General features: G+C 60.1%; 3 protein-coding genes and 1 pseudogene across 24 annotated transcripts in view; 2 read left to right on the top strand and 2 right to left on the bottom strand.

The window, feature by feature from the left end:
* Nucleotides 1–10,644, bottom strand: part of MROH1 (maestro heat like repeat family member 1) — a 48,286-nt gene extending 37,642 nt beyond the window's left edge. For 15 of the 22 annotated variants that reach the window (XR_005649325.1, XM_039846051.1, XM_039846067.1 and 12 more), the window contains exons 1-10: nucleotides 10,536–10,644; nucleotides 5,236–5,335; nucleotides 4,723–4,844; nucleotides 4,496–4,641; nucleotides 2,405–2,536; nucleotides 1,823–1,985; nucleotides 1,491–1,589; nucleotides 873–1,024; nucleotides 320–460; nucleotides 40–132 (exon numbers count right to left, since the gene is read on the bottom strand). Coding sequence is in view for 21 of the 22 variants with exons in the window: in XM_039846051.1 (XP_039701985.1) it covers nucleotides 40–132; nucleotides 320–460; nucleotides 873–1,024; nucleotides 1,491–1,589; nucleotides 1,823–1,985; nucleotides 2,405–2,536; nucleotides 4,496–4,641; nucleotides 4,723–4,744 (948 nt within the window). In the remaining variant the exon portion in view is untranslated. Of the gene's footprint in view, nucleotides 1–39; nucleotides 133–319; nucleotides 461–872; nucleotides 1,025–1,490; nucleotides 1,590–1,822; nucleotides 1,986–2,404; nucleotides 2,537–4,495; nucleotides 4,642–4,722; nucleotides 4,845–5,198; nucleotides 5,336–8,048; nucleotides 8,285–10,535 lie in introns of all 22 variants that reach the window. The other 7 variants (XM_039846054.1, XM_039846057.1, XM_039846052.1 and 4 more) reach the window with 7 other exon arrangements.
* On the top strand, nucleotides 6,882–7,318 carry LOC120588819 (ATP synthase membrane subunit DAPIT, mitochondrial-like; annotated as a pseudogene).
* Nucleotides 10,645–10,792: 148 nt separating the features above from the next.
* LOC120588816 (testis-specific serine/threonine-protein kinase 5-like) lies at nucleotides 10,793–16,270 on the top strand. Its single transcript, XM_039846094.1, is given in 7 exon segments — nucleotides 10,793–11,057; nucleotides 11,403–11,528; nucleotides 14,611–14,707; nucleotides 14,710–14,800; nucleotides 14,893–14,948; nucleotides 15,241–15,255; nucleotides 15,258–16,270. Coding segments are annotated over 7 exon segments (738 nt in total). The 5' UTR covers nucleotides 10,793–11,003; the 3' UTR covers nucleotides 15,557–16,270.
* Nucleotides 16,271–16,400: 130 nt separating this feature from the next.
* Nucleotides 16,401–19,450, bottom strand: HGH1 (HGH1 cochaperone). The gene is made up of 6 exons (XM_039846089.1): nucleotides 18,763–19,450; nucleotides 18,590–18,690; nucleotides 18,388–18,486; nucleotides 18,102–18,193; nucleotides 17,895–18,017; nucleotides 16,401–17,765 (listed from the first exon to the last, which is right to left on the bottom strand). Exons 1-6 carry the CDS (start codon nucleotides 19,368–19,370, stop codon nucleotides 17,586–17,588), a joined length of 1,203 nt encoding a protein of 400 aa, XP_039702023.1. The 5' UTR covers nucleotides 19,371–19,450; the 3' UTR covers nucleotides 16,401–17,585.
* Nucleotides 19,451–19,484: the final 34 nt, after the last annotated feature.

Raw genomic sequence — 19,484 nt, 5'->3', positions numbered from 1 at the left:
CAGCATCCCCCCAGCACCCCACTCCCACCCCCAGCCTACCTGGGCATGCAGAGCGGCCAGGAGTGAGTCGAGCTGGACGTCCAGCGTGCGGCTGCCCACACTCACGGCGGCTTCGAGGATCTGGCCCAGGCTCTGCAGGGAGAGGGGCCGTCAGTGGCCCCTGAAGCCAGTCCCAGGAGGAGGGATGGGGCAGGAAGGGGCCCTGGGCTACTATCCAGTCAGGGCAGCGGGGAGACATCTGACCGGCCTACCCACGCGGGGTCTGAAGGGTGCTCAGGGCGATCCCTGCTCCCCCCGCAGGCGGTTGCAGGGGCCACACCTTGGACACGTGGCAGGTCTCGGCGTGCCTCTTGTAGAGCGTGAGGACCCCAGGCAGCAGCTTGGGCAGCTGCTCCTCCAGCTTCTCACTGGGCATCAGGTTGCTCATGGGCCCCAGGGCCTGCACCACGGCTAGCCGGAGCTGAGGGGAAAGCGACAATGCTCATAGCCCTCACGGGACAGAGCGGCAAAGAGCCCGTTCGCCAGGAGTCCAGGGCCGGATGTCACCTGACTGGGGGTCCTAACAGAGCCTGGCATGTGGGTCATCTCGCCTCAGCCCTCCCGCAGGCAGCCCTGGGGCCTCAGGCAGAGAGCAGTGGGGGTGGGAGGGGGTGACCACGACAACTGGGGCTCGGCAACAAGCTGTGTGCACTCCATGGAGACCTGCAGGTGAGACCTTGCACAGGGCACCTCCACTCCGACGAGACCCCTGCCTCCCGAGTACAAGGCCCACAAGAAGAGACAGACCAGTAGCAGAGGCCCGGGCTATGAGCGGGGACCTGCGGGGGGCCAGCTCGGGGTGGGAGACAGTGGCCAGCAAGGTGAGGCCGTACCTTGGCTTCGCGGCTCTGCAGCCACTGCTGAAAGAGGATATCGTAGGCACTGGACATGGGGGAGGCAAAGGCGTCCTTCCTGACTGTGGGGTCTGGGGCCTGGTCCAGGTTGGCCAGGTACTCGAGCGTGCCCTCGCTGAAGTGCTGCAGGGCTGCGTAACCGGCCACGAGCCGTGAGCGGTGGGCAGTGAGTGGCCAGGCTCCAACACCTGCGTCTGCTGCCCCTTCTACACCCACACGTACAACACCCTCCACACACGGGCCCAGCCGGAACCCCGGGACTCCGCTGGGTGAGCAGTGTCCCCAAGCCTACGTCTTTCCCAGGACCTCGGAATGGAGCTTTTGGTAATAGGTGTAATTAGTTAGGATGCTGTCATAGTGGGTGGGCCTAGGGTGGGCCCTGATCCAGCAGGACTGTGGCCTCACAAGAAGAGACAGACAGCGGGAAAAGACAGCCATGTGCGACAGAGGCAGAGGCTGCAGTGACACAGCTGCAGCCACCCTTCCTCTAACTTGCCCCTAAGGCCTTCCTCCTGCAGCCTAAAGGACCCGTGACGTCCACAGACGGGCACCGGAGAGGAGACAGAAGGCCAGCGTGGCTGGGCGGGCCCTGCTCACCATAGCAGAGCACCTCCCTCGTCGTGTCGTGCTTGGCTGTCCCCAGCATGGGTAGCATGGTGTTCAGGATGGACGTCAGGAAGGGCACCATGCCGAATGCTGCAAGGGGCAGGTCACAGAGGCCCTGCCGCCACCCCCAGCACTCATCTTCCCACACCCTGTGCCCAGCGACAGGCAGCGGTGCCCCACACGCACGGCTGCAGGGCCCTGGGCTCCTTCTGCTCAGCCTGGGGTGGGGGCAAAGCTGCTGACTCACAGAAGCTGAGGTGCCAGGGGGCCCAGGACTCACTCGAGAACATGGTGGGAGGGGTCGAGGCCAAGTCACCACCTACCATTGGAAACCGAGAGGTTGGCCAGTGTCCGCACCACAAAGTAGTGTGGCAGGGCCCCGGGCTGCAGCTTGCTCAGCATCTCCTCCATCACCGTGCTGATGAACTGCTTCCCCACCGCCACCAGGACGTTGCTGGCGGCTTGCTGCCAGTCCCAGACCAAGTCCTGCACCCCAAAGAAAATACGAGCTGACATCCGACCAAGGAAAGGAGGCAGGAAGCAAAGGTGACATGCCTGCCACCAAGGATGAGAGACCTGTTTTCAGGCTCCCCAGTGAGCGCCTGCCAGGGAGACCTCAAGCCTAGCCCCACCCTGGGACAAGGACAGTGCTGCCACTGCTAGCCAGTCCCACCTGAGCCCAAACACGGAGACATAAGCGCCAGGCCCTACATTTACCTTAAGAGGTCAGGAACCTTCTCTCTGCTTCGGTGTCCACCTCTGAGATTATGGGGTGACCCTCCCCACCCAGGAGGGCGGTCAGTGCACAGGACTGGGGGGCCAACCCTAAGGTGGCCAGACAAACCCACCTTCCAAGGCGCTGGGGGAGAAAGGCCAGGGGGAGGCTTGGCCAGCACCCCGCGTACCTTTGCCTTGGTCATCTCGCTGGAGGCCAAGAGGATGACGGCCCTGGCCATGTCCTTGTCCAGCTCACTGATGTGGTTGCTCACGACCGTCTCCATGGCCCTCAGGATCATCGTCCGGTACGGATGCGCCAGCTGAGGAGCAAAAGTATGCAGGGAGGGCCCAGAAGGGGACCTGAGCACCCAGGCACCCTGCCAGTGCCTCTTGTGTTCTCTACAGGACTCGAGACAAGCTCTCCTGTCTCTGCCCTGACATGAGGAAAGGGCACAGCTGAGCTTTCTTTGTGGCCCTCAGGACGGCTGCAGGCTTCACGTAAACAAGGGCCTCGGGAAGGGCGTGTGGGTGGGGTGCTGGTCTTCAGAAGGGCCGGAGCAATCTGTGCAGCCATGACGAGCAGATGGTGAGCTGGTGGGCTCCTGCACCCTGTGTGGCCAGTCTCCTGGTCAAGGGAAGCTGCCTCCCTGATGTGGCCATCTGTCCCTCAGCTAAGCAGTCCTGTCACGACAGAGTTCTCCGAGACCAGGACTTGCTAACAGAAACAAGACTTCAAGTGTCTCGTTTCTAAATCTATAAAGCACCACGTGTCTCTGATGTGGCGCTGACGTGTGACGAGTGGAGAGGGGTCCGTAATTTTCTCCTGTCATCCTACATCCTTTTGGAGAGATTGAACAATCGCAAAGGTGCTCACAAGTAGAGAGTCCAAAGGGGCAGGGCAAGTGGCGAGTGGAAAGGGGAGGGGCCGGGGGAGGGCGGTGCTGGCGGGGACGACGCTCCGCAGAACAGAACTTCCAGACCAATACATGTTTACTCTAAACACGCTAACCATGAAGGAAAATCATGTTTTTAAAGTGGGTAAATTAATTAAAAAGACTAGAAAGAAGGCAAAATCATAAATGAGCTGGAAGATGACATCCCCAGGAGATGGCAGCTGACAGATGAAAGAGCAAAAACTCACAGCACACTTAAATTTTGCTATGAATTGCTAAAAATAATAAGGCTCGTTTAACCGTTCTTTGGCCATTTCCTCAAATAGCAAGGGCTGCCTGGCTCTTCTCTAACAGACGCCGATCTTGGCGTGCTGTGGTGATAGAGAGACAGTCTCTGACGCCCAGAACACACGCGGGCTGAAGCCCCAGGAAGCCGAGAGCCGCGGTGGACACGCACACTGAGCCCGGGCGTGAGGCACTCTCCTCCCCACTTGACCTATGGACAGTGTGTCTGTCTCTCGTCAAAGTCCCAACAAGCAGGCCTAGCATTCCCACGCAAACGAGAGGCCAAAAACAGCTAGGACAGCCAGGGGGTCGGAGAGCGGAACCCTCGCCACAACATGTCATGAAGCCACAGGACAATCAGCTCAGAGGCCACTCAGCAGGACTAGGCAATTTCCCTCAGGAGATGGCAACTGACGGATGAGAGAGCAAAAACTCACACTGTACAGAGATCCCTTCTTGTGTCCCAAAATGCCAAATCGAACAAACAAGAAACGGCCTGTTGAGACTGCAAAAGTCTCTGCCCACCCCGGGAATGGGTCTAAACCAGGTATTGAGGAAAACTAGAAATGGTGCCCAGTTATTCAGACAGCAGAGAGCTAGCAAGGTCACAGAGCCAGCGGCCAGCGAGGTCCTGGGAGGAGAGAGCTAGCTGAGCCCCTGCTGCCCAGGCAAGGTCAGCACTCAATACCCCTGTGGGCCTGGATTCAGGACTGAGGTCCCCTTATCCGTGGTTTTGCTTCCCACAATTTGTTACCCGCACTCGACCATGGTGGGAAAATAGTAAATGGAAAATTCCAGAAACAAACAGTTCATAAGTTTCACATTGCAGCCGTCCTGAGTAGCCTGATGAAATCTCCCTCCAGCCCAGTGGGGAACCTTCCCTTTGTCAGGGGATGGACCCTCCATAGGCTTCTTGGGGCCCCTCAGCCACTTCTTATGCCAGAGGCACAACGCCCCCAACACACCTCCGACACACCCCCATCCTCAACCCCCAGGCCCTGAGACCCTGCCCTGCAGGCTCCACCCCTAGGTCCCCAGGCCCCGCCCCTAGGCCCACAGGCCCTGCCCAGACCCAGAAGGGCGGGACTGTCCTGTCCACACCTTCTCATGCAGCCGCAGGTGCTCCTCACAAGCGCGGAGCGCCTCCTCCGGCTGCGACTCTCCGAGGGCACACAGCGCACTGCACACCTGCTCCTGCACCAGAGGGTCCTTGTCGGTGATGGCGTCCAGCAGGATGGTGGACAACTCTGCAGCGACAAAGCCCGTGTTCAGGCAGGTCTGAGGACACTCCCACTGCACCGGCGGGAGCACCCACCTCACGCACTCACTCTGCACGTAGGACCTGGTCATGGCTGTGGGCCAGGCTCCCCCTCACCGGTGCAGTGTGGACACGGATGGCTTCTCAGCCAGGCTTCTCACCCTGAGTTCACCAGCCTCCTCAGGGCAGCTGCTGTTTGCCAAAAGCACGTGACTCAGAGGAATGGTCCCGGGCACTGTCCCCTCCACAGGGTGCAGCTCTCCTGGCCCCAGGCCCTTGGGGTGGCAGCCGCCCACTTCCCAATACCCATGCTCCACCACTGCTCAGTTCCCTCCGTGACAGGAGGGAGGTGGCAGAGGAGAGAGGCCACAGTGTGGTCCTGACCATCTGGCCATGCACACGTGGCGGGGGCAAAGGGATCAATGGCCTGAGCCTGGGAGGTGGGGCTATAAGTAAAGGAAAGTTCCAGTTCAAGAGGGTGGACGGTGCCACCAAGACCTCAGTGGAGCGGCAGAGAGATGCGTGTTTTAGGAAGGACAAGCCCACCAGAGCACTAGGAAACGAGAAGATAAAACTGGCAGACCAGAGACCCCTGGGAACCCCAGGCAGACAGGAAGCAGAGGGGGAAGCCTCGGTGTGCGGGCGGCATCAGCAGCTGCTTCCACCGTCTTCCTGGAGAGCATCTAGAGTAACAGGAAACAAGAAATAAAAACACATATTCCAATTGCAGCAGAGCAAGAAGGCCAAAAACCCCAGACCGCCAAAGGGTGGAGGGCTGCAAATACTGAGGCTGTCAGGATGGGGGTGAGGGTCCAGAAGGTGCCCACGGAACACACTTCACAGGTGGAGCACACCCCCATGTGGGACCCGAACCCCAAGGTGCCGACCTGGTCTGAGTCTGGGAGGCGGGCAGCCTGCCCCTGGGCAGAGGCCTCCCTGCGAAAAGACACTGTGCCTCCCCCAGTGCCTGGAAGAACAAGGGCGGAACCAGCTCGAACCGGCGGCCAGTCTGCAAGGCCCCTCATTCAATGTGCACAGCAGGCTCGCCCGTCCAAGAGGGGCAAACGAACATGAATACTCAAAAGACGCTGGCTCCCAGCCCTCCCGACCGAAACCGAAAACTGGACAAAACACAGGAATCTGCAGTTCTCAGGGCGATGGACATCAGGAGACCTGGGATAGGGAGCCCTGATATGGCTGCAGCTCTCTGCCTGGGGGTGTGGTGCTCAGAAGCACCCAGTGATGCCCAGGCTTGGACTGTTCCTGGGAAGCCCATGGGACCAGAGAGGGTGCTAGAGGCCTGCAGAGCATCCCTGTCACTCGGCTGACTACTGGGCAGCAGAGAACATTCCCACAGACGCCCAGACCCTCATCCCCAGAACCCGTGACGTTACCGTGCACGGCAAAGGCCCTAGCAGGTGGGATTGAGGGCACGGACCCTGAGCGGAGGGGATCCCGTGGATTATGTGGGTGAGACCAGCCTAATCATCCGAGGCCCTAAAAACAGAAAACCTTTCCCAGTGGCTCAGAGATGAAAGGAAGGAGGAGAAATTCAAACCGCGGGAAAGACAACCCACCACGCTGGCCTGACGGTGGAGGGGGGAGGCTGTGAGCCAAGGCATGTGGGTGCCTGTGGAAGCTGCCAACGTCCCTCAGCTTATCGCTGGCAAGAAAACAGGGACTTCAGTCCTACACACACAAAGAACGAAATTCTGCCAACAACCTGCTCTTTTAAGAGCAGGAGGGGGCACGGCCCTCCTGACCGTAGGTTTTAGCCCGGTGACGCCCATGGCAGGCTCCTCACCTCAGTGACTTTAAGATAATAAATGTGTGCTGTTTAAGCCACTATGTTTGTGGTGATTTGTTACGGCAGCAAAGGGAAACTAATACAAATGCCATGTTTGAGAAGAAGCTACCCAAGGCCAGGGCAAGGGCCACCCGAAAGGGCCAGCAGAAACGGTGCCCAGAGCTCCTAGCAGCCCGAGGGGAAAACTCCAAAGCTCTCAGGGGTTTGCCTCAGAGAGAAGGAAATCAGCCCCAGACTAGATGCTACTCTGGTCTCACCTAACAAAGCTAAAAGCAAGACCTGAAAGGATAAAACTGGTCCCAAGTAGCTCAGCCACATCCCAGCACCGAGTTCAAGAACAGCAGCAGGAACACAGAAATGTCAAGCACCGACAAGATAAAATGGCAACATCTCACATCCAATCAAAAGTTACTGGGCATGAAAAGAGGCAAGAAAATACAACCCCTAAAGAGGATGAATCGATCAACGCAAAATGACACGGAAATGATGGAGAGGAAAGAATTAGTAGACAAGAACATTTAGACAGTTATTATAACTGTATTTAATATATTCAAGAAACCACAGGAAAGACTGAATATGTTAACATAAAGAAGTAAAGAGAAAGGATGGAAAGAGAAAAACGTGTTTGGCCAGGCGAAGGGGAAGCTCCGGACATTGAAGGACACAGCCTTGACCTTTGCAAGATTGAAATCATGGCAGGTCCAGAAACTGATGCCCAGTTCTATTTCACTGGTATTGAAATATATTTCAACCCTTATATGCTCCCAGGTAGAATGACCTGTGTACTGGCCACATAGCTTTCCTGGTCTTATACTTCAAGTTAAGGTCTAAAAAAACTCCAGCTGTGAAAGCAACGTAGAAGGAGTCTAACTAAGCTGCACCTCATCTGTTACTTTCCCACGCCTGGTGAAGTTAATGTCAAATCATTGTGCGATACTCAATTTCTACAATGACTTATGAACCTAGGAAAAAAAGCAAAAGAAAAACGAGGCTGATAATAGTCATAAGAAAGCTGGAATGACTATAATAATATTAGACAAAGTAGATTTCAGAGACATAACAATCCTAAACATTTATGCACCTAATAACAGAGCTTCAAAATACACAAAGCCAAAGCTAATAAAAATGCAAGGAGAAATACACAAATCCAATTTATGGCAGAGATTCCAATACCTATCTCTCTCCGAGTGGTAGGATAGACATACAGAAAATCAGAAAGGGTACGGAAGCCCTGGGCAATACTGTCAACCGACTCTATCAAGGTGGTATTTCTAGAAGAGTTCATTCATTAACAGAATATATCCTTTCCAAAAGCACATGGAACATTTACCAAGACTGACCATATTCTGAGCAATAAAGTCTCAATAAATTTAAGAGAATTCAAGTCATACAAAGAACATCCTCTGACCACAATGGAATTAAATTGGAAATCAATAAGAGAAAACTATTGGAGAGATCCCCAAGTACTTAGAAACTACTAATATGCTTCGAAATGATGCAAGAGCCAGAAAAGAAATGAAAAGTGAAATTAGGAGCATTTTGAAGTGAATGGAAATGAAAAGACATATAAAAACTTGTGTGAAACTTACAACGCTGTCCGTGTTAGAAAGGAATGGCATCAACTTCTACCTCCTCTCATCCGCACAGCCGAGGGGGTCTGAGGGATACACTGCTGGTGAGCTGCTAGTTAGTGAGGGGTAGGACTCAACCAGGGCTGTCTCCCACGGGCTCTGCTCCAAAGCCCAGTCATGTGGCGGGATGAGTGGGCCTTCCCAGCATCGGACGCATGGTAGGCGAGTAGAGGGCCGGCTCCCTCCTCGCTCCCCTGGATAAGTCAGCATGCACCCAGCGGCATTTAGTAATGTCCACCAGGAGCCGTCCCCCTCTTACCGCTGCCACAGGACACAGTGCAGGCTAACCGAGGCGCCGGGCCAACCACGATGAGCCCGAGGCCGCGCGCACCACAGCCCAGAGGGTGCCGTGAGTGTCTGGAGGCCCTGTGTGCGGGGAGACTGGGATGCCAGGACAGCGCAAGGAGTCGGGGGTGCCCCCACCCACAGTCTGCTGGACTTGCCCTCGTAGTACCAGAGCCAGAAAAGGAACAGACTTCCAGAGTCCCCGACAGGAACCCAGGTGATGACCAGGGAAATGCTGTTGCCAGCTCGCCACTCACGGGCCCTTGAGAACACTACGGCTCAGCATAAACCATGCCGAGCTATGTCAAAGTTGGGTGGCCCCCCGGCTGTGAAGAAAGCACATTTCTCATGATGCCCAGCAGCCGGAATCCCCTGAGCACCAGCCAGGGGTGTCTAGAGCCACGGAGCCTTCTGGAGCCCCTACCTCGAGGAGACCAAATGACTGAACTCATGAAAGGCCTCAGAGATGCGGGGCACTGATGACAGATGAGCAGCATCCCGACCGCTCACCTGGGCCTCAGTGCACCCCGGGTCTGAAAACCAAGCAGACACCCACTCCTAGGAACATGGGTCACCATGGACGCGAGCAAGCATGCGACCCCATGGGCTCCACCTCTGGCCCACCGGTGTCCCAGGGCGTGAGAGATAGCGAGGGGAGGACTGAACAAGCCGTGGCAGCCTGGACATTGTTGTCAAGATGACCAAGACACCTGGGCTTCCGGTCATTCCACTCTGGCACCAACAAGAGACCAGAGACACCTGCTCACTGCAACCAGGACAGCCCAGGATGAAGGCCTGGGATTAAGATCCTGCTGACAGTGGCACCCCAGGCCCCTGGCTGCCAGAACTGTGGGAGCGGCCGCATCACCATCCCACCTCAAGTATCCCTCAAGCATGCTTCCCACATGGCATCCTGGGGCCCAGTGCCAGCTGGGCCTCTTCATCTGGACCACTCACTGCCACTCAAACTCTACAGCCCTGACACTCAGCTGACCATCTTCACACCTGACCTCTCCCACCCCACCCCGCTCCAGCCTCTTCCTCTGTCACCATGCACTCAGCTGTCTGGGTCAGAAATCAGCACTGTCATCCTGTCCCTCCATCCTCTCCCTCACCCTGTGGTCCACTCATCCACCTCCTTCCTCTCCACCTCTACCATCCCCACACCGGCCCCTTCCAAGATGGTCCTTGCCCCTAGACTGTCCCCTCAAAGCCAGCATAAACCCAACTTCACTTGTCCCCACCACCAGATGGTGGCTTCAGCCTACACCCAGGCAAGGCCCCACAGGGTCCTCCACCCCCTCTCAACACCCCGGGGTGCTTGCCTCCCTCTTGCCCAGACTTCTAAGGTCCTTACCCCCCGCCCACGCCTTCCAGGCCAAGGGAACCTGTAGAGGTCAGTAGTTAGAACTGCCTGCGCCCACAAAGCCCTCTCCTCGTGACCTAACTGTGCTGGCGCGCGGGCAAGTCCGAACCCAAAATCCGGGCCTAGGAGCCCAGAGGGGCGGGACCCTATCCCCAGCTGTCTGCGAGCGGCCACCTCTGCAATGTACACTGTGTGACCAACAGCCCTCGAGACCAGACGATCACCTCCCTGCTCTGGATCCTCTCTAATGTCAAAGAGAAAAAGGAAAGAATACAATGGCCCTGTTTTGGGACTCGGGGTTTAGGCGTGGTTTCCCATATGGGCCCCGCTCCCCGGTTTCCCGCTGAGGGGAGCAGGACCGTGGACCACACGCCCCCAGGGAGGTGACAGGCAGAGAGAACAGGGAATCACATGCCCTCCGGAGAGGGGACGGGCACTGGCACCCCGAGTCCCACCCTGTGAGGGGACGAGCACGGGGCAAGGGCACCCCCGCGCCCGCGTGAGGGAACAGGCGAGCGGCTTGGCTCCGCAGCCTCTCTTCCGGGTTGTGACTCGGCAAATCAGGCCCCGCGGGGACCTGGGCGGCACACCTGAGCCCGGAGAGGGGGCGGGCTCGGCCCCGTCACGCCCGGGACCCTCCCCGCGTTCGCCCGGTGACCTTGGGGAGGTACCCCTGACTCGGCCTCCCGCGCGACCTGGCCAAGGGGGCGCCTCCCGGCTCTCAGGCCCAGGCTTCCCCGAGGGGTGCCTCTCGAGCTAGCGCCGCCGGTAGCCGGTGCCCGCCCGCCGTTTACCTGAGGAGCCGCTGCCGCCGCGGCGGTGACACAGCCCTCCCGCCAGCCACGCTCCGGAGTGGGCGGGGCCGCGTTGAGCCCGCCCCCACCGCCCTCCGCCAACCGCAGCTCGGCGCGCGGCAGCCCGGGTCCGCCCCTCGCGAGCTCTGCGCTCATTGGTCGGAGGCATGTCCCTCCGCTCTCTCTCTCCGCCCCGCCCACAGAACCTCAGCGAACGGAACTGCGCAAACTCCGCCTTGCGCTCGGCCCCGCCCACGGCCCCACCGTGACCGCCACGCTAGATTGGGGCTCGAGCCAGTAGTTCGGCCGGCCATTGCGCAGGCGCGGGTAGTGCGCTCCGGCGTCCTTCGCGCAGGATGCGGTCCTGTCTTCTACCCTGCTAGGTTTCTTCATCCGACACTTACACTCCCGCGATTCCCGCACACAGACACCGCCCCGCACACCGGGGGGTCCATCGGGGACGTGGGCATGGCGCGCTATTGCGTCCAAAGCTGGTCCCCTCTCAAACCCATACCTGAACAGGTACACGCGCCAGGTGGGCCCGACCTTGAAACACACGGGCACTGTCTCTCGCACATGAACACACACAGTGAACACTCAAAGACCCAGCGACCGTAGGCCGTCGACTCCTCCGCAAACAGTCCACGCACATATGCACGCAGGAGGCACGCACTGAGTGTGCCCACAGAACTAGGGAATCAGGACGAGCAGGTCTCTGCGTGGGGGCCTTGGCTTCTGGAGAGGCAGCTAGTAAGCAAATGATGAACAAGACGCGGGAAGCACTGTGAATGGGCGCAGCTGGAGCTGGGAGAGGGGGCCGCGGTCTGGGCAAAGACCCTAGGCTGAAATGGCCTACCCTGTTCACAGACCAGGAATAGAGGAGGGAGGCGTTCTGGAAGCTCAAGAAGCAAAAAGAGCATTTTAAGAAGGAAGTGGCCAGCAGCACCACATTCACAGTATAACAAGCTAAGAAGCGTCTTCGTCCCGCTGCAGGTGAGTGCAGAGCTGTGGCCCCCAGGGTGGCCGCTGGGGGCGGGGAGGGGCATTTTCTTTCTACAGAAAGAAGGGCTTCACCTGTTTCTGTTGTAGGGATGGAGCCCAAAAGAGAGGGTCAGAACCCAGGTGGCCAGGAGTGAGGTGCTCAGCAGATGGAGCTGCCCCTCAGGAAAAGCCCTCACCTCACAGCCTAACCCCATTCCCCAGGTGGGAGTGGGAAGAGGTTAATCAGGGCCGGTGCAAGTTGTCAGGGAGGGAGGCGGGGGCCTCTTCCAAGTTCACACGTGGACAGCTGTTTTTTCCTGCCTGAGCCCTGCCTGTGTTCCTCATGGCCAGTGCCCAGCATGCCCTGTTGGCCCTGCCCCCTCGGCAGCCTTTGCCAGACTTCACTCGCCAAGCACACAGTACAGCTGTCATTTAACTTTTATTAAATTACATTAATGCCAGTCTCCACAATGGTAAGCTTTATGAGAGAAAGGCACATGTGTGCGATTTGTGCCCAAGTTCCCAGCGCCAGGCCCAGCACGTGATGAGTACTCAGGGAATCTCTGTGGGGCAGAAGGATGCCCTAGCGTGCGGAGGAAGAAGGTGGTAAGAAAGACTTTGCCAAGGGAAGGTGGACGGAGCTGGTGAGAGACTTGCTGGCCTCCAGCTGCTTTGTGGCACTGGTGGGAGCCTGGAAGGCGATGGGGCGCAGGCTCCCAGCCCGCGCCCAGCAGCACAGCCACCTTTGGCCAGAGCCACATGGTTTTCCCTGGTGCTGCTCTGCTCCTCCAGCCTCTCCGGCCCCCGAGTGACAACCTACTTATAGCCCCTCTGCTTGAAACACCTGGGCCGGTTGCTCTTTTCGTAACCCCCAGGTCAGCAACAAACCGGTGAGCTTGTCCCCATTTCCCACTTCCCAAGCAATGGTTGGTGGTACATTTCGTCTTTCCTTTTCTCTTATGTCCTTAGAGATGCTTTGCTCATTGCTCCAGATAGTTTACCAGACAAGGGCTGTGGGTGAGCAAGGGAATGGCAAACGCAGGCCTTGCTTTCAAGCAGCTCATGGTCCAACAGGGATGTGAAAATGAGTCTTATCTGTTCCAGTCAGAGCATCCCAAAGCCTTCACTGTGGCGGGCTCACCACGCTCACCATGAGTCCCAGTGGGGGACAAGTCAAGTTCCCAGACATCAAGCCTCCAGCACGACCCAGGCCCCAGGGGACACTCCCAGGACGGCAGCCCATAGCCACTGCGCTGTCCAGCTCACGGCAGAGAGACCACATAGTTGGGCCTCAGTCGTGTCACTCCACGATGGGCATCGCCTGGTTGTGCTTCAATTTGAGATCCCGGATGTGCACTGCCTGCCTGGGCCAGGCTTGTCATGCAGGGAGATGACAGCTACAGTCACCAGAACGGCTTTGGACAGCCCCGGCACGCAGCAGACTCTCAGTCAAGGTTACCCGCTGCTCCCCATGGTCACAGCGCTCAAAGGAGACTCTCTCGGGGCCACAAGAGAGCAGGGCCATTTTGGCTGCTCTCTCCTGGAGTTGGAGGGTTCAAGGTGGCCCAGGCCGGGGGCCTCACTTCCCCTGCGGGTGTGTCATCAAGTCTGCAGAGAGCTCTGGGGGAAAGGCCTGAGCAAGATATACTTCTAGGCCTCAGCAGAGGAAAGCCAGGTGTCTCCTCCCACCCATGCCCTTCTGGCTCAGTTTCTATTGCAGACCACCTGGCAGCCAGCTTGGGACCTTCCCAAAGAATGAGGATGCAGCCGAAAAGAATGCTGACACATTGTCTTTCCTTTTCCCTTATGTCCTTAGAGATGCTTTGCTCACTCCTCCCCCGCACCCAGCTTCTTTAAATGCCTTTTGTGGCCAGACATCCAGGGTGACCCACAGAGGCCCTTGGAGGTGTGAGCCCCACAGAGAGTGAGCCCTACACAGGACAGGGCTGGTTCCAGCAGGGTGTTCTCAGGGCAGGCGAGTACCAGAAACAGGACATTCCCTGCGAGGGCACAATGCGGGCGCTCCAGAATGCTGCGTTCTAGAACCTGCCCTTCCCCGCTCCAGTCCCTGGCTGTGTCGGCCCCTACCCCATCCAGAGCTCGCAGCCCTGGTCATTCCCCTGCCTCTGCTCCAGTCCCAGCAAGACTCCAGAAACTTGGCTGCAGCCGTGAAGGGGCACAGGTCCCGCCTGGTCTCCAGCCTTGTCACCTCTGCCCCTGTGACACAGTCAGGCCTCAGTTCTGTTCCCCACCCCATCCCCAAGGCCCCGTGGTAAGCTGGACCAAACCGGCCCCTCCCGCGGCACCCTGCCCTCCAGGAAGGGTAGTAGCAGGCGGCAGCTGGACCTGCCAGCCTTCCTGGAGCAGGTGCACAAGTGCAGACACAAGGGCTACCTGCTCTCCTCCAAGAAGATGGGCTCTGGGGCCTTCTCTAAAGTCTACCTGGCCCTTGCCACGCGCGAGCGCATGAAGCACAACCTCAAGCTGGTCTCCAACCTGCGGGGCAAGCGCCATGCCATGGTGAGGCAGGCAGCCTCCTCCTGGCCACCCAGGTCCCCCGCCCCCATCCGAGCCCTGCTCGGGCTCTTCCGGCAGCTGCGCCTCCTCCCAGTCCCTACTCCCTGAGGCCCGGGTTCCGCAGGCTGATCACTCCCAGTTCTTGAACCGCTGAGTTCAAGGAAAAGTCAGCGCTGCCCCCCAGGATGCTATTTACCCAGCCTCACCCTGCCAAGTTCAGCCTTGTGCTGCCACATCCTGCCCCAACAGCCCGTGGTCTCCACATGTGGCTCCTGTCCACACTCACAGATGGCTATCAAGATTGTCTCCATGGCTGAGGCCCCTGTGGAGTTCTCCCGCAAGTTCCTGCCACGGGAGATCTCGTCACTCAGCGCTACCTACAAGCACCTGAACGTGTAGTGGGCAGAGACCCCTAGATCACCCTCTCCATCCTGGCCAGCCTGCGGCCCGCCCCAGGCCTGTCCCGTTCCCTGCCTGGGATCCTTATGCTCGGGGAGGGAGCAACAGCATCCTGAGACCCCCACCCAGTGCACTGGACAGCCCCCACTTGGAGTGACAGCAGGTGGGGGCCTTGCAGGTGCAGGTGTACGAGACCTACAACAGCCAGCACTCCTACTTGGTGCTGGAGCTGGGCGGCCGCAGCGACCTGCTGGAGAACATCAATGCGGCCTCTGGCCGCCGGGGCTGGAGGAGGCGGAGGCCCGCAGACTGTCCTGGCAGCTGCTCAGTGCCGTGGCCCACTGCCACAACTTGGGGATCATGCACAGGTGAGGTGCCACCCAGCCCGCCCACCCACCTGCATGGAGGGGCTCACCAGAGCCCAGGTGCAAACCCACCTACCCTTCTGCACTGCACATAGGGACCTGAAGTGTGAGAACATCCAGCTGGGTGACCAAGGCTTCCTAAAGCTGACAGGTGAGCCTGTGGCCCAGACCCACTGCAGCCATTTACTTCTGCAGGGGGCCCAGGTGTCACTCTTGTCCCAGACAGGCCCCCAGCCTCTACACTGTTCTGCTCCAGACTAGACCCCAGCCCGGCTCGACCTTCAACCCTCCTGGGAGGCCCCCATCTGCCCACGTCCATGGCCACACTGCATCACCCCCAGGCCTCCTGCAGCCGCACAGCCATGGGTCCCACCTGCCCCTCACACCAGTCCACGGGTGGGGTGCACCAGATCCACACACCTTCCCCTTGCCCCTCCCCGTAGACTTTGGTTTCGCCATCCAGTCGGTACTCAAGGTTGGCTGCTGAGCACCTTCTGCAGCTCCATGGCCTACACAGCACCCGAGATCCTCGTGAACAGGAAGTACAGCGGGGAACAGGCCAACCTGTGGAGCCTGAGTGCCGCCCCAACCCCAGCACCCCACCGGGCCAGGACCAGGGATGGGGACACGTCCCGAGGAGCCCGTGCTCGCAGGGGCGTCATCCTCTACACCATGGTGACCGGGAAGCTGCCCTTCAAGGAGCACTGCCACCGTGTCCTTCCCCAGTCCCAGTTCGGGCCTGGGACTGGACGGGCCTAGGGCTGGACAGCAGGAGACCAGGATCAGAAGGGTCATCCTGTGCGGTGGACAGAGAGGCCAAGGGGGACTGACCTGACGGTCCCCCCACCCCCGTGTGAAGTGGGGAGAGCCTGACTCAGACTCTGCTCAGGGGTGGCCCGGCTCAGCTGGAAGCCGAGCTCTGCCGGGCAAACCACCTCGACTCTTTGTGCCTGTCTCTCTGTCAATGACATGTGGATGACCTCTTGCCTATGCCAAGATACCAGCATAGTTGGCAGGGATGGGCGCGGGCTGAGGATGAGAGAGGGTGCCAGGGGTGGGGTGGGAGGCCGCAGCCGCGAGCCCTCGCCCACAAGTGCTGGGACCTCATGCAAGGCCTGCTCCAGCTGCAACTGTGTGTACGAGGGCCTGGGCCTGCAGCAGGGGGCCGCACATTGCTGGATGCTACGGGCCAAACAGGAGCTTTTCTGCTCAGCGCTCAGCGCCCCACCAGGTGGGCTGCCCTTCAGCGCCCAGCCTGACCCCACCACTGCGGTCTGTAGCCAGGAAGCTGGCAGAGTCCTGGCTCCCACCGCCCCCGGACGCAGAACCCAGCGAGGACTCAGAGTCCCCAAGGCCCCTCCTGCAGCCACGTCACCCCCAGCAGCAGGGCACTTCTGAAAGCACTTCTTGCCTGGGGACCAAGCCCTGGGAGGCCTGCCTTAGGTGAGGTGTAAGATCTGCCGGGCTGGGACTCCAGGGCAGAAACACGGCCAGTGGGAGTGTGGGTGCCTGCAGGCAGCCATGACCACTGTGCCCCATGTCTGCCATCAGGAGTGTGCTGGTGCACTACCTGGTCAAATGAGGGTGGGTGGGGGACACAGGCGAGGCCAGAAAAACGTTTATTCTGTGGAGATGGGAGTGTGTCATCTCTGCGATGGAAGAAGGCGGCTGGCCTTGGGGCGCTGAGTCCCCACATCCGCAAGTGAAGTTTTAATGGGGCTCTGGAGGCAGCACCAGGACTGGAGGCATGAGGACTGGGGGTGCTGGGAACCCCTGGGGACCAAGCTGCACTGTGGCACAAAAGCCCTGGGAGGGTTCATGTTCAGGTCCTGTGCAAAGATGGTACAAGTTCGGTGGGGGGGGTCCAGGGAGGGAACACAGTGTGTTGAGGGGTACACTGAAAGCCTGTGGAACTTGGCTTGGCAGCTGCAGAACTGGGGGAACCACACAGGGAGCCAGGGGAGAACCAGGTTCCTGGGCCCATGGGGTGGTTAGGGCAAGGGCCTGGGCCAAGGGCAAGACTGCAGGCACGACAGAGCAGCTCTGTGCAGTGACCCACAGAGGCTGACGAGGGGGCGGGCCTTGCCGACGGGGAGAACAGGGCCATCGGGTCAGTCTGGACTTGAGCTGGCAAGGCGCTGAGGGCAGAGCCAGGGCACAGGTCGAGGGAAGGTGGAGAGGATGAAGGAGGGGCAGCACCCAGCAAATGCTCCAAGGACAGGCCGGGGGGTACAGCCCGAGGAGACCCCAGGACAGGCTATAGCTGCTGAAAGTCAAGAAAGCGCACTGGGGCTGGCGGTCAGACAGGACAAGCTGAGGGCCAGGATGAAGGGGCCTGGGTGGGAATGGCGGCAAGGGACACTGCTTGCACCTGGCTGCCCACCTAGGCCCAGACCCTGTAGCACCCCTGGAACTGGGAAGCTCTAGCTGGTCTCTCGGGTTTGCAGTACGTTTCTGTCTGGCCCCAACACCATAACTGCCATGGCTGGGAGGGGGCCCTGGCTCCACTGGCCACCTCCCTGGAGGTACCGGAGAGCCAAGCCATGGGAGCAAGCTGCATTCTTGCTGGAAGCAACAGGACATAGGCAGGTTCCCTCAACCCTCCAATGTGTGTGGGGCAGGTGCCCTAGAGCCCTCAGCATGGAGTTAAGCGAAGCTCTCCTCAGCAGGGCACGGCCTCCGAGCAAGGGGACCCAGAGGCTGACAGCTGCGGGAAGGCCTGGTCTGGGAAGCCAGGGCTGATGGGCTAGTGAAAGCAGGCCCAGAGCTGGTAGCGGGCTGCGGGGCCTCAGGTAGGTGCAGCTCCCTCTGCTTTTGGCTCTGGGGCCAGCTCCCACTCCTGCTGCTCTCGCTCGCACTGCTCCTGCTCCTGGCGGTCCAGCTGCTGCAGCTGCCGCTCCACATCCTCAGGCACCTGCACCTCCAGCAGGTTTTCCATGCCATGCTCCGGCTCATCCCCAATAAGCACCTGCCAGCAGGGGAGGCAGGTGAGCAGAGCAGCTGGCTGGCACATCATGGATAGCTCCCCCCGCCTCCCCCTGCACACCACACCCACCGCTCCCAGATTCACCCTGCCCCTGCCAAACTCTGCACCCACCTGGATGAGTTTCTCACAAGTCACCCGTACATGGGGCTCTGGCTCCCAACTGTGCAGCTCACGCAGGATCAGGTAGGCTCCCTGGTCCCTCACCTGCTGCCGACCAGGTGCCGTGGCTGTCAGCTGGGACGGGGCAGATGTTAGCCAGAGTCAGTATGGCCGTGTTATGTGTTGGGGTGGGATTAGTGCAACAGGACCCCTGCTCACCAGCATGATGGCCTCAATGAGCATCTTGCGGATGTCAGCGTCTGGCTCCCGCTGCTTGTCTGGCGGCAGGTACTGCAAGTCCACTGGCAGCCCTAGGGGCAAATGAATGTAGGAGTCGCTAGGTTCCCACACTAGGACAGACCCTGCCTTTGTAAGCCCCACCTATGCTCACCAACTCCCTGCTAGAAGGTTTCAGGAAGGGCCCTGGTCTGGACACTTCCCTGCCTCCCACTACTGGACTCTTCTCCTGCCCGGCCAGCCCTGAGGCGCCATCCAAGCCACTCACGCTCCATCTCCTCCTCAGAGAAGTCCTCAGGCCCAGCCAGGGGCAGCAGCAAGAAGGGGAGAATGTCTACCTTGGGTCCCAACAGCCACTCGTGGTGTCCTGGGTGGGTGGGGAAACAGAGAATGCGGCCAGTCAAGAGGGGCTCGAGTCCAGTCTCTCCCCCTATTGCCCCCCCACCGCAACGGCCCCCACTACCACTCACGGTGCTCAAAGCAGCAGTTTCGCAGCGTCCCCACCACTCCGCCCCTGCGCACCGTGGAGTCTGGGTACTGGGTAAGCGGCAGCAGCCGCTGGACCACGCACCTGAAGGGAGGGCCCACTCAGTGCTGTCCCTGCTCACTTCCACCCCCTCCCCGTGGGCATCCTGGACTTCACCTGTCGGGGTCCAGCAGGAAGGCGCGCGCCGCGGGACGCTGGCTGAGGTTGGAGAGCAGTGGCGCCAGGTAATGAAGGGGCGCACGGGCATTGTAGCCGGGCGTGCACAGCGCGAGCACCAGCCGCTCCAGGCCCGACTCCCCCGGCGCCGCAGCCGCCAGCGCCGCCATCAGCGCGGCACATGGCGCCGGCTCGCGGCTGAGGTTGGCCAGCGCGGCAGCAGCCTCCTCGGCCCAGGGCCACTGTGGGTCCAACGCGCGGCCCAGCAGGCGGGCAGGCAGCCCGGGCTCGGCCGCCAGCAGCGGGTCGTGTAGGCCAGGGTCGGCGGCCAGGTTGACGAGGGCGCGGGCGGCGTCGCTGGCCGGGGCCGGGGCCACCGCCAAGTCGACCAGTGCCCGCAGCAGAGCCGCCTGGCCAGCCAGCAGCGTCCGGCCTGGCCCCGAGCCGGTCAGCGCCAGCACATGTCTTGCTGCCGCCGCCTGCAGGTCCGCCCGCGCCCCGGACGCCAGGAAAGGCAGCAGCTTCGCTGCCTCCGCCTCCGGAATCAGCGACCCTGCGGGGCCGACGCCACCGGCCGGAGCTCCGGTGTCCGCCGAGGTCTCCCCCATGCCAACTCGCCCTTCGTAGGAACCCGCACGGTTCCCGAAGGGTCCCTGCGCTCCGCCCCGCGCCGCCGCGCGCGCCGTGGACCCGCCCACCAGGACGCGGAAGCCACGGCGACC

Source organism: Pteropus medius, unplaced genomic scaffold (assembly GCF_902729225.1).
Source record: "Pteropus medius unplaced genomic scaffold, Ma_sr-lr_union100, whole genome shotgun sequence".
NCBI classification, from domain to species: Eukaryota; Metazoa; Chordata; class Mammalia; order Chiroptera; family Pteropodidae; genus Pteropus; species Pteropus medius.
The sequence above is the reverse complement of the archived record's forward strand: the minus strand, read 5'-3'. Positions and strand labels throughout refer to the sequence as shown.

Bases quoted from the DNA above. Each gene is read 5' to 3' on its own strand.
- HGH1 (XM_039846089.1), bottom strand. From the start codon at position 19,370: ATGGGGGAGACCTCGGCGGACACCGGAGCTCCGGCCGGTGGCGTCGGC. The intron at 18,487-18,589 runs GTGAGTGGTAGT...CCACCCACCCAG, and splicing joins AAACTGCTGCTTTGAGCACC to GACACCACGAGTGGCTGTTG. The intron at 17,766-17,894 runs GTGGGTGCAGAG...CCCTGCTGGCAG, and splicing joins CTTGTGAGAAACTCATCCAG to GTGCTTATTGGGGATGAGCC.